Source organism: Myotis nattereri, assembly GCF_964212035.1.
Source record: "Myotis nattereri genome assembly, chromosome: 14".
In the NCBI taxonomy this organism is placed as follows: domain Eukaryota; kingdom Metazoa; phylum Chordata; class Mammalia; order Chiroptera; family Vespertilionidae; genus Myotis; species Myotis nattereri.
The window spans coordinates 41081234-41094269 of NC_138089.1; the positions used below are offsets into that span (position 1 = coordinate 41081234).

The 13036-nt window shown below is 42.5% G+C and overlaps 1 protein-coding gene across 1 annotated transcript in view; it reads left to right on the forward strand.

Moving 5' to 3' along the window:
* KAT2B (lysine acetyltransferase 2B) overlaps positions 1 to 13036 on the forward strand; it is a gene marked incomplete at its 5' end in the record, with an annotated part of 88609 nt that overhangs the window by 37725 nt on the left and 37848 nt on the right. The window contains 3 exons of the mRNA XM_081106137.1: positions 5507 to 5652; positions 9763 to 9855; positions 11430 to 11611. Coding sequence (XP_080962263.1) covers positions 5507 to 5652; positions 9763 to 9855; positions 11430 to 11611 — 421 coding nt within the window. The remainder of the gene's footprint in view (positions 1 to 5506; positions 5653 to 9762; positions 9856 to 11429; positions 11612 to 13036) is intronic.

The window sequence follows — 13036 nt, forward strand, 5'->3', positions numbered from 1 at the left end:
TCAGGTTCTTGACTCCCTTCAGCTCAAAATAATTCACATGCCAAAGAGGAACATTTTGAGGAGGCATTTTCTAAATCCCTACACTTGTAAATAATAGACATATCTTTTTAAGAAAAACATGCTTTTAGATCATTGAAGGGAACCTTTTGCATCCAAAGGGCTTCTTTAGAAAAGATTAAGAGAAGGATTTCTTTCACGAATGAGTGACCTTTGTTTTGGTTAAATATGAGTTGACTTTCAGTAAAGTAAGTAGTTTACAGTTAATGTGAAGTGCACCTGGGTGTTGGCATGGGTTGGGGTTGGTTGTGGGCTCCTGAGTAAGTCCTACCTAATTCTGGTCAGCAGCCCCCAAGAGTCAGGGGCAGTCTTCAGCTTTGGAAGAGATGGGGTGGTTGGAGGGATATGATAGCAGGGAGGACAGCCTGGAGACTATTTTGGTTTTGTGGACTTGAGATCCCAATGACCACAGAGGGAGGAGTGGGGAAAAGTGATGGCTCTGAGAGAATGAGCAAGCTCGGCTGAATCTGGTGACTGGAAGCTAATATGTGGGAGGTACAGGACAGTGAAGGAATGGATGACAGGCTCCTGGCAGAAACAGGGCTGGCAAGAGGGAGTCCCCACTTAGAGGAGGGCCATGAGACTTTTACTCCTCGAGCCGTTTGCCACGATGGTGATCCACTCACCGTGTTGGGATGGGAAGACTGTGAGGCGAGGTGTGTTGGAGATCTGAGCTTGAGGAGAAGTTAGCTGGTGATGCGGATTCGGTGAAAGGAAAAAAGCAGAGTTCGATGCTCAGAGATCAAAAAGGAGTCTTGGTCAAAAGGAGCCCAGAGTGGGAGAGTCTGGGAGCATGGCAGCCAGGAGACTTAAGTATTTATAGTGTAGTCATAACTGGCCTTATCTGGCTTTCTTATCAGAGGGAAGCTTCTCTTTCATAGCAACTTCTCCACCTTATTCTTTCCTTCTCAGGCAGATGGTTTACTCCCTCTACTTTCCTCTGATCTTCCCTCTACCATCATTCATTCTAGGAAGCTTAACCCTTTCCATACAGCGTCATCCTTCTGCCTCAGCGCCCCCTTCCAGGCCAGCCCAGCCCAGCCCACCTTTCCTTCATTCTCAGAGGAAGAGATACCATCTCTGCTGTAAGGGTTGCCCTCATTTGTCCAGAAGAGCCTCACCTCCCTCCCTCCTGGGAAACTTGCTGCTTCCTTTACATTCCCCCCCCCGCCCCCCTCGGAGATGTGAGGAGAGGTCCTGGAGTTCCTCCTCAGCAGAGTCAGAGGGGAATGAACCTCTGCAGGTCTCACTTCTTACGCATTTTAATGTTTATCTTCTCTCCTCTTCAAAATATGTAAGGAGATAGTTCTGAACTAGTTTTCAAACCATGGAATCCAACAAGGATGGGGATGCCCTACCTCTCCCCATCCCCTGCCTTCTGAAAATAGGGGTGTCTAGCTCCTTATAACTCTGATTAAGAATTCGTTTGGTAGCCCTGGCTGGTTTGGCTCAGGGCATAGAACAGCCGTGGGCAAACTACGGCCCGCGGGCCGGATCCGGCCCGTTTGAAATGAATAAAACTAAAAAAATAAAAAAAGACCATACCCTTTTGTGTAATGATGTTTACTTTGAATTTATATTAGTTCACACAAACACTCCATCCATGCTTTTGTTCCGGCCCTCCGGTCCAGTTTAAGAACCCATTGTGGCCCTTGAGTCAAAAAGTTTGCCCACCCCTGGCATAGAATGTCGGCTTGGGGACTGAAAGGTCCCGGGTTCGATTCCTGTCAAGGGCACATGCCCGGGTTGTGGGTTCGATCCCCAGTCGGGGTCGTGCAGGAGGCAGCTAGTCAATGATTCTCTCTCATCATTGATTTTTCTATCTCTCTCTCCCTCTCCTTTCTTCTCTGAAATCAATAAAAATATATTAACACCTTTTGTACCGCTCACGAGCTTTCTCATGTTTCACGCGCCATCTGTTAAGGACCGCTCACGAGTTTTCTCGTTTTTCACGTGCCATCTGTTATGGACCTTAGATGTCAACACACTGTCTTGTCCACATGGAATGAAGTGATCTCATTGGTGGAAACCGTGCAGGTCAATCTACGAAAAACTATATAATTGCACGAACCCATAAAGCATTGCAGTTACTTGTATTATGGGCATTCTAATAGTCTTCGTCTTCAAGTTCCTGGTGCTTTTAGAAAATGTTTTACGCAGTACCATACGTTAAAAAAGTACTAGGAACTTTAATTGTTTAATTGTTTTTGTAAATAAAAATGTTATAATTGTTGAAAAACAATACCTAAAGTGCATTATGATGATTTAAATAACGTGCAGTTTGCCCCAAAACATGCGGTCCCTGGTGTATGTCTTAGAGATTTCTATGCGGTACGAAAGGTGTTAAAAAAAAAAGAATTTGTTTGGTAAAGTGTTTTGTGGGTTAAAATGTTTTGTGAGTCACTGGTTTTAACAGTAACTCATGGCACATTCTTCTATGAGTTAAACGCACTATATGTTAGCACCTTAAAGTGTCTCATAACATGGAGAATCTGAAGGAATTTATGTTATATTGCAGACTGTTTACTTTTATAACTTATCACTAGAAAGAGATGAAAACATTACAGGGTGAAAATAGTTTAAAATAAAGTGATTTCTGTAAATAACTGACATAAAAATCTTGACCTACTTGTCTTCAGAATGACGCCTGTCTCCCAAGGCTTCAGGCTGACCTCAAGGGAAATTTTGCAGTCTTCAGAAAAGAATGACCTGGCAAATGCACTACTTAAAACGAAGCCTAATTTCAGGCCTCTGTTAGATAGCGAGGAAGCCACATATTGCATAGCCAAGTGTAAACTAATCGATTTTAATAGTGACTTTCGTGTTCAAACACATATATACTTGTAATTTTTCCACCATGTAAATTATTTAAGTTCTTAGAAACACTTCAGTCTATTACTCCTGTTCTGTTTGATAATGTAATGATACATTGTTGGGATTTTCAGATTTAGATGAATTATTAGATTTTCTCTGCAGTATCCTAGGCAGACAGATCACCAAGATTTCCTTCCTCCCTCTTACCTTCAAAAAATGCTCTATAGGGGTTATATCCATCTACGTGTAGGTGTGTGTACACGCACACTCATTGGCAATGGCCTGTGACCTTGGGCCCATGACTCTGCCTTCCCATTACTTTTCCACATTAGAAAGGAATTTAAGTTGGGTGGCCTCTGCCCGTGGCATTTTAACTTCATTCACCTGGTTTCCTCATGGACCTTTGAAGGCCCCCTCTCTTGGGTATTTAATCCTCTTCACTCTCTAAAGTTGCTTTTGATCAGATATCTTAGTTCGAGTCCTTGCAGAAGCAGACTGCAAGACAAGGATTTGAGTGCAAATAGTTTATTTGGGATGAAGGTAGGGAGTGGAAAAGTGAGATAAGGAGGATAAGGTGGTCACTAAAGAGTGAGTTACTAAGCCAGCTCTCACTGTGGGCAGCCAGTGCTTAAGTCTGGGGGAAAATGCGGGAGCCAGTGTAGAATGGTTACCTCACAGGTATTCCATCTGAGGGGTGAGGGAGGGCAGTTTATATTCTAACTTCTCTAGTCTTGGTTGAAGGCTGCTCTTGAGGGGCAAGAGGGTGGCAGAGCTAATAGGGACAGGAAGCCAGGAGGTGTGCCCTGGAGTAGTAGGGAAGGGATTATGGGTAGGGTACTCCCAGCATTTTCTATTCTAGGCTCCTGATTGAGATTGTGGTTTAATGACAAGAGCACTGTGGTTTTTGGAGTAGACTGACCCATGCTGTCACCTCGAAGTATTTCTCAATAACCTTCAGGTCCATCTTCCTTTAAAAAGTCAAGAAAAAGCCTATCACTCTTGTCCATATTTAGTCTTTCTAGATCAGTGGTTCTCAAACTTCCTAATGCCGCGACCCTTTTAATACAGTTCCTCATGTTGTGGTGACCCCCAATTTCATTGTTACAAATTGAACATAATTAAAGCATAGTGATTAATCACAAAAACAATATGTAATTATATATGTGTTTTCCGATGGTCTTAGGCAACCCCTGTGAAAGGGTCGTTCGACTTCCAAAGGGGTTGCGACCCACAGGTTGAGAACAGCTGTTCTAGATCATCTCAAGCACTTCTATGTCTAAGCTTTTTTTTTTTGGTTAATCCTCACCTGAGGATATTTTTCCCCATTGATTTTTAGAGAGATTGGAAGGAAAAGGTAGGGAGAGGAGGAGGAAGGGGGGAGGGGAGTGAGGGGGAGAGAGAGAGAGAGAAAGAGAGAGAAACATCAATGTGAGAGACACATTGATTGGTTGCCTCTTGCACATGCCCCATTGGGGGGCCACAATTGCACCTGCAACCAAGGTATGTGCTCTTGACCTGGAATCAAACCAGAGACTCTTTGGTGCTTGGGCTGATGCTGTAACCATTAGAAACACTAGCCAGGGCGCATGTCTAAGCGTTTTAAACCAGCACACCAAGAACAATCCCTAAGAGGACTGTGCCCATTAAGGGGCAAGCATAGTCGTAGGTGCTGGGGACACAGAAATGAGAGACATGATCCCGGCCCACAGGAACTCGAGGGCTAGGGGGTGAGTATTGGATGGCTTACCTAGATGGCCTTTTCAAGTGGGAAAGGACTTGAAGTGAATCAACTAATCATAAAAAATTTGTGGGTGCTTTAGAATTTGGGTCCAACATTCTTCCCTTTTAGAACCTGGTTCTTCCTTATTGGCTGAGTGACATTGGATGAAACAGCATCCCATTTCTCTGAGCCTCAGTTTCCTCAGCTGTAAAGTGGGATTACTGATAATCTACTTTATGGGATTGAGGATTAAACAAGATAACCTTGAAAAATGGATTACATTTGGGTAGACGAGAGGCATGGGAGAGAGGAAGGTCAGTGGCTAGGTCACAGCAGAGGTAGGAAAAATGGTTTTGGAGGCTTGATCATCGAGGATGTTGAATCTCAAGCTCCAGTAGGAACTTTGCTTCAGAGACGGAGGTTTCAGTGTGTCTCAGAAAGGCTGAGGGAAAGGGCCTTCATTCAGTCGTTACAGTGATATGATATTCTTGACCCACGTAACTATTCACAGGATCTAGAACTAAACTTTCAGGGAGTTTAGTTTTAATGACCTTCAACTGTAGACTCTCAAATCCTGGATCCACCTCTAGCACCACAAACCCTCTTGATGTGGTGGATAATTTGCTTATATGGAAATCTATTAAGAACTTAGCACCATCACGACCAGACTTAGAAAACAGCCCCTGGTCCATTTTTGAGGCTAAGGCTCAAGAAGGTGTCAGTCTCTTAATTACAAGTCGTTTTGTGAGAAGACTTAGGTCTTACAGGGGTTCAGAAATATCCTCCACTTACCATGCAATCTAATGGACTGGTATCCTGGAAGGTTCGCGAGAGAGAACCTTCTATTTTGCAGTCAAGATTGTTTGCCATTTCCAACCAACGTATCGCCTACGTTCCTTTGATCTTTGTCTTCAGCTGCTCATGTTTCCCACTTGGAGAATGTGTCGGAGGAAGAAATGAACAGACTCCTGGGAATTGTGTTGGATGTGGAGTACCTCTTTACCTGTGTCCATAAGGAAGAGGATGCAGACACCAAACAAGTTTATTTCTACCTATTCAAGGTGCGGTTTTAACATTTTAAAAGGCTTTTCTTCTTCCTCTCATTGTCCGAATGTGCTTCGTTTCTGTACCCCAGGCCACGGGTGGGAAGGCTCTCAGCTCATGATACATTTTGCCCTCAGGGTTTGCTGAAGCATGCGTTTCTTCATGACGCACCGTACGTTGGACACATGACTGTGCTTGAGAGCCTTTGTGCGTGTGTGCCTTTATTTGCTTATGCTTCCAGATTTCTTTCCATCCACCCACCCATTCATCCGTCCAACAAATGTTTCTCGCACACCTGCTCTGTGCATGGCACTCATGTAGGCATGAGGGATAGATCAGTGGGCAGAACAAAGTCTTTGCCCTCGTGGAGTTGACATTTCAGTAGAAGAGGCAGACAACCAACAAGTCAATAATATATTTGCAGGTGGTGCTAAGTGCTGTGAAGACAAACAAAGTAGGGTAAGTGGAATCAGAATGGCAGGGATGGTAGCGGGTGGGGGGCTACAGTAGTGAGGAAGGGCAGTTAGCGAAGGCCTCTCTGAGATGGCGGTTGAGCGGAAACGCAAATGGGGCGGCAGGAGCCATCCCTGAAAGGGGCTGGGGGAAGAGCCTTCCAGGCGCCGGAGAGAACAGTACGTAGACTGTGCACCCAGTGAGCTTGATGTGATGTGGGAACAGCAAGGAAGCCAGCGTGTGGAGCCCAGTGGGCAGGGGGAGGCTGGGGTTAGAGGGTGGCCCGAGGGCCTTGACTCTTATGCTGCAAGGGGAACAATCGAGTTTCCACATTTGTTGTGACATCTTACCACTGTGCGCTGTGCCTTGTTGACACTAGTCACTGATTATCACTCCCACTCCCCATAGCTGCCTCTCTGTGGCTCTGCCTTGGCTCCTTTGGGTCGTGTCCCTTCCTCTCCACAGATACCCTTCTCCCCAGGTTTCTGATTGCAGTCAGGACTGACAGATGTGGGAGGGAAACTCGTGGTGGGAACAGATAGAAAAACTTCAGGTTGCTAAACATAGATTCAGAAAGAAGGCTGATAGAGGAATGATTTTTAAAAACACTGGTTATTGAAGGCACTGTTAACTATGTCAGCGGTCACCAACCTTTCGGACCTCACGGACCACCGGTTGGCAACCACTGAATTATGTTGTAAGTGTGTAATCTTTATAAGGATCTTTAAAAACAAATACAAAAACCAAAACACTCCACTCAGAGCTCACAGCCAGGACACACTTGCTTCTTCTAATGAGTGCTGGGCTTCATTGTATATGAGAAGGACAGATACATTTTCCATTGAGTCCCCTCTTTTGCTTTGGTTGCTAGGAATCTCAGTGAAAATTTTGTGTCCAATTTCTATAGCTTTTTTTTTTTTCGGGCTGAATTTACTTGATATGTAATTTTTCTTCTCCCTTTTTATTAACTAATAGTGTGTTTGGGATAGATAGGGGATAGTGGGAGGGAGAATTATATTTTTAAATTTTGGGGTCATGTGGAGATATTAACTCTAAAAAGGTTAATTGGAAGGAGAAAGAGAGAAGAAGATGAGGGAAGGAGGGAGGGAGGGAGGAAGGGAGGGAGGGAGGGAGAGAGAGAGAATATATGAATGAATACCTGAATTCCCCAGAGCCTTTAGCAGGCACTAGGCTACTCCAGGTGACAGCTTGTTGACATGGCTGTGAGGCCTGAGTCATCAGATTGAACCCTGGCAGGTTCGTACTGTTTAGAGCTTCTTTGGAAAAAGATCTTCGTTGAAGAAAAACAACGCCTGCTTGACTGCAGCTATTATTTGCCTTGGAACTAAGCTCCCTGGCAGTCCCCCGCTGCCCTGTTGGAAGTGAAGGTGGTATCAACGTTTCCATCCTGTCAGCCTCCTCTCGATTCTGTTTATAACCAACCAAATAGGCTGGAAAGCACTGCTCTGCTTAGAAGTACATTTTCTCTCTCCTTCTTACCTCCCAAATATATTTGCTTGAGAAAGCAAATCCAAAATAGTCAGTATTATCCCCCCCCCCCCCAACACCCGCCCCCCCCGCAATCATTCTTTGGGCAGAGTAAGTTCTAAATCACCCTTCCTTAGCTTTTGAAAGGCAGTTCCTGTGTCTTATATGTCTCAATAATGAAATTAAAATGTATTATGTATTTTAGTAGCAGTGGAAAACCTTCAGTCTTAGATGTTGAAAATAGACTCAGTGAGAAGCTGCTTTCTAAGGCTCAGTGTATCCTAGTGCCTGTGAATGGGGCTCTGGAGCCCAGCTATCTGAGTTCAAAACCAGCCCAAGCACTTACTACATGTGACCTTGGGCAAGTCATTTTCCCTCAGTTTCCTTATCTGTAAAATACAAACAATAATAGCACCTACATCAAAAGATTGCTATGACCAGAGAAAGATAAATCTCACATGATCTCACTCATTTGTGGAATATAATGAATAACATAAACTGATGAACAAAAACAGATCCAGAGACAGAGAAGCATCGATCAGACCATCAAACCTCAGATGGAAAGTAGGGGAGGGTGGGGGTAAGGTGTGGAGAGATCAACCAAAGGACTTGTATGCATATAAGCCTAACCAATGGACACAGACACCAGTGGGGTGAGGGCATGAGTCGGGGAGGGGGTGAGGGACAATGTGGGGATAAGGACACACATGTAATACCTTAATCAATACAGAAAAAAATTTAAAAAGAAAGATTGCTATGACTATTAAATTAGAAAATATATACAAAGAACTACAAAGAGTGCCTGGCAAAATTAAGGATGCAAATGCTTGCTGCTATTATTAAATGTTTTTTATATGCCCATTTATCCCAGCTTCATTCTTTTGTAGGAAATGAGATTCAACATCTCCCCAACCCACCAGTTTATCTCTCAATTGAAACCCCCAATGTGCCAAGTTCCCAAATGGTCTTATTTTCACTGGGCCAAAAAAAAAAAAAAAAAGTAGGCAACCAGAATTATTTGTATTTAAATTTCATGATCAGTTTATATATGTTGTTAAAATCACTTACTGCACATTTTTCTTGGTAAAGATGGACATGATACATCCTCAGGATGAACAAATGATGTACCCTAATAACGTACATGGCCCTTGTAGGACACACCCAATGGGGACACATGGTGACCTTCAACATTGGGGGTTCATTTTCATTAACCCCAGGGAGATTGATTGCCTTGTTTTGTTTCTGTTGAAAAGGCAGCACTGGTAAGCAGAGAAAGGAGGGTAAAAAGTAACTTAAATAGATTCAGGGTCATATATCGTAACAGACCCACATGTAAAAGTTACAGAAGATTCAAGCAAAGGTGGAAGGTAGAGAATTTCAATAGTAAATTTATTTTTAAATTAGGTCTTGATTAGTGGCTCTCTGCTCCCTTTCTCTCTGCTGTGTGCTCTTGAGGGCTTGACATTCCAGGGGCAGGGATTAAGAGCAGTGTTTTGTTTAGTGGGTATTGAGATGCCAGAATGCTTGGCCTGCATTCTGTGGATGGAGAGGAAATGAAAAAAGACCGCAACAGTGAAAGTTGCCAGTTGAGAGCCCTGCAAAATTCCTTCCTAAAGACGCTGGGCCCCATAGATTATGCCTATGACATACAGCTGCTACAGCCTGCCCCTACCCCACCCCTACCCTACCCCACCCCACCTCCTTTGTGCAAAATGGACCTCAGCCTTCCAGGGGCTTAAACAAGACCCTCTGGAGTGGCAGCCCACCTGCAGTGTTCTAGATGGGCCTGTGCCAAGTTTGCATGGTGTACACAGGCCTCCGGGTCAGTGGAAAGCCAGAAACAGAGTGGGGAGAGGGGAAAGGGCATAGATAGAGGTGTCTGGTGGCCACTGCTGGGAACTCTAGGATGCCCAGAACGTGAAATGTGTCCAGTTCCTCATAGCTCTGGTCATGGGTGTGAAGGTAAACCTGGGTTACCTGGTAGTCACCCATTTTATTGACTTAAGTGTTTATTTACATGTTGTTGAGATAAATAGAATATGGTGACTTCCCTTCAAAGGCTGTGTGTGTGTGTGTGTGTGTGTGTGTGTGTGTGTGAGAGAGAGAGAGAGAGAGAGAGAGAGAGAGACAGAGAGAGAGACAGAGAGAGAGGCTTTGATTGATTTTTCAAAATTATTTCTTTGCAGCTCTTGAGAAAGTCTATTTTACAAAGAGGAAAACCTGTGGTTGAAGGCTCTTTGGAGAAGAAACCCCCATTTGAAAAACCTAGCATTGAACAGGTAAAAAGAAAAAAGAGAAGCCCCTTTCTTGCTTTAAGGTTGAACAAGCCTCTTAATCTTCCTTTCACGCCTTTCTTCAGTCCTCCATACCTGATCCAGAGATGTTCACCAAGGCTGTGGAAACTGTCTTGGACCCTTTGGCTCAGCAGCGAATACTTAATTTAGTAAATGATCTAGTTTTTGTCTTTTAGGGCTGCTGTGTACTCAGACTTCACTGTGTGCTTGAGGAAGAGAACTATTAAGTAGAACGTGTTGTTCGTAAAAACACATGAAATGTGCTTTTTCCTGCTGTTGATGTTTGAAAATTGAGTCTTGGTCCTTTTGCTCGGCACTGTCTGAAAAAGACTATTGAGGTGAAGGAGTTCAGTAGCAATGTGAAAAGCATTGTAAATCCAGCAAAAAATGCAATACAGCCAAAACCGGTTTGGCTCAGCGGATAGAGCGTCGGCCTGCGGACTGAAGGGTCCCAGGTTCGATTCCGGCCAAGGGCATGTACCTGGGTTGCAGGCATATCCCCAGTAGGAGATGTGCAGGAGGCAGCTGATCGATGTTTCTCTCTCATCGATGTTTCTAACTCTCTAGCTCTCTCCCTTCCTCTCTGTAAAAAAGCAATAAAATATATTAAAAAAAAAAATGCAATACAGAGGTGAGATTTTTATGTCCAGAAATTGACTTCCTGCTCCATTGTGATTCCTGGAAGGAAGTCGATTTACTCAGGGAATCTGTTGACATGTGTAGACTTTTTGTGTTAGGTGTTGTCAGTATCTCTCATCAGCATCACTTTTTTAGCCTGTCATTTTCCGGCTGACTAAATCTCATACTGGACTGCATTTCTTGATGAGGATGATTACAGAAGATTGTGGTGATATCAGAGTCCTTACAAATAAATGTAATTTTATCAGTCAGTTTCCAGACGAAGGAATTTTTGTCTCCAAACTGTATTAAATAAGAATTCATTGTCCTTTTATTTGACATTAGAGTAAATGGGAATGTTCTACGAAAAGATTAAATTAATCCACAGATTTTTTTTTTTTCGAAAGCTCATGATTTTGAATAATTTTTTGGGGGAGGGATGGGCAAGCTTTCTGAAACTGAGAATGATAGTAAAGAGCTTAAATTCTAGTGGAGTTTAAATTCAATGGAAGGTGTACTGGTAACCTTTTCATTAAAATTTTGCTAAGGCAAAAACATTATATCTATCCAAGATCATCATAGGCGAGTCACTGTGTTGAGACTACAGCAAGAATTATTCTAAAAAATAGTTCCTATTTTATTGTTGAAGGGGTTTTGACCTTTTCAGCCTGTGATTTCGGTTTTCTTTTTAACCTGTCAGGATAGCAGCAGGCATAGAATTACAACTCACAGCCTCTCTGTCTTGTCACTTTTCATTCGCTGTGATCTGAGGTATGATTCCCTCTGGGCAGTTCTTTTTTCTAATAGGGAAAAGGAAGATTTTTGTGACGAGAGAAATGTCCTCTTTTGCTAAGACATCACCTAGGGTGCCGACTCTGTGGGTGTTCAGAATTAGTGTGATTGCACAGTTACCTGAATAAATTGCCTTCCTTCCTTTTAAGGGTGTGAATAACTTTGTACAGTACAAATTCAGTCACCTGCCATCCAAAGAAAGGCAGACAATAGTGGAGTTGGCAAAAATGTTCCTAAACCGCATCAACTATTGGCATCTGGAGGCACCATCTCAACGAAGACTGCGATCTCCCAATGATGATATTTCTGGATACAAAGAGAACTACACAAGGTAATCGGGCGACCAGCTCTTTTCCTTTGGGCCCTGTGGAGCACATTGGGGACGTAAAATTGCTGCTTGTCTCTGCAAGCTAGGGTTGTCCAGTTATGGTGACATCAACTCAGAGAGAATGTCTGCAGGCTCCTACTTTTCTTTTAATGTTTTTATTTCATTTTTATTTTTTTATTGGTTTCAGAGAGAGGAAGGGAGAGGGAGAGAAGAATAGAAACATCAATGATGATGTTTCAGGGCACATTCCTGGGTTGCGGGTAGGGGGCATGCAGGAGGCAGCCGAGCAATGATTCTCTCTCATCATCAGTGTTTCTATCTCTCCCTCTCCCTTTTTCTCTCTGATATCAATGAAACAAACAAACAAAAAAAAAAACAATGACCATACCATGAATATAATAGAGTTAAAGAATTTTTTTTAAAGGAAAGATCACCCTAGTCCCAGCATCATGACAGAACTAATATCATTAAATATATTGTCTTCCAGTCTTTGCCCCTTTAAGTAAATATTTCGTATTTGTTAGAATGAAAGAAAATACAGAGTTCTCATCCTTTTGTCTCCCCACTTAACATCATCTCACACATTTTACTGGTTACATTACAGTCCGTTGAATTGATGTACAATAATTTACCTAATCATTTCCCTATTTTTTGGCATCAAACTCTGCCAGTATTCTTTTGCACATTTTTTTCCTAAAGTGGGAATTTATTTTTATTGCTTATGATCTGCAAAATAATAAAATTGCCTTTGAAAATCTTAAACATGGGCCATACAAAATAGAATGACCTACATTTGTTTTCATTAAAGTAAGAAGGTGACTTGGATTATCCATTCTATTCACCTTTTTTATACCTTTTGCCATAGATTTTATAGGCACAGCAAGCTTGCTTCAGGGGGTATTATGGAGCATATATGTGTTTCTGATTTAGAGTACGGAGTGCTTTTTGATAGCCTGTAAAGACCCCTTGTCCCAGGTTATTTTCTATAATAGCAGATGACATGCAGGAATGGATATAATTTAAGATAAGCCTTGCTTTCTGATAACTGGCCTGATTTCAAGATAAATACGCCTTATCCCTTCCTTCCTCCCTTTTACAGTATATACAGTTTGAATTATAAAATATTTTCTCCTAATTATTGACTTTTAGAGGGATTACAGATTTCACCAAACTCAATTTTTAAATTATATCTTCATATCTGCACCTCCATTTCAGAATTTTACATGAACAACAATTCCTCTATTTGTTGTAATTGTTGTTTAAAATAAGAGCTGAGATAATAAATTTCTAAAACATAAATATCTTTTAAACTCATCTGTGGGCCATTGACAGAGCTGAATGTTTGTCAACGCTGAACCCCTGAAAGTATTGACCACTCTGAACAGAGGAAAGTTGCTTCATCAAGAAGGAGAATTTAAAAAAAAAAAA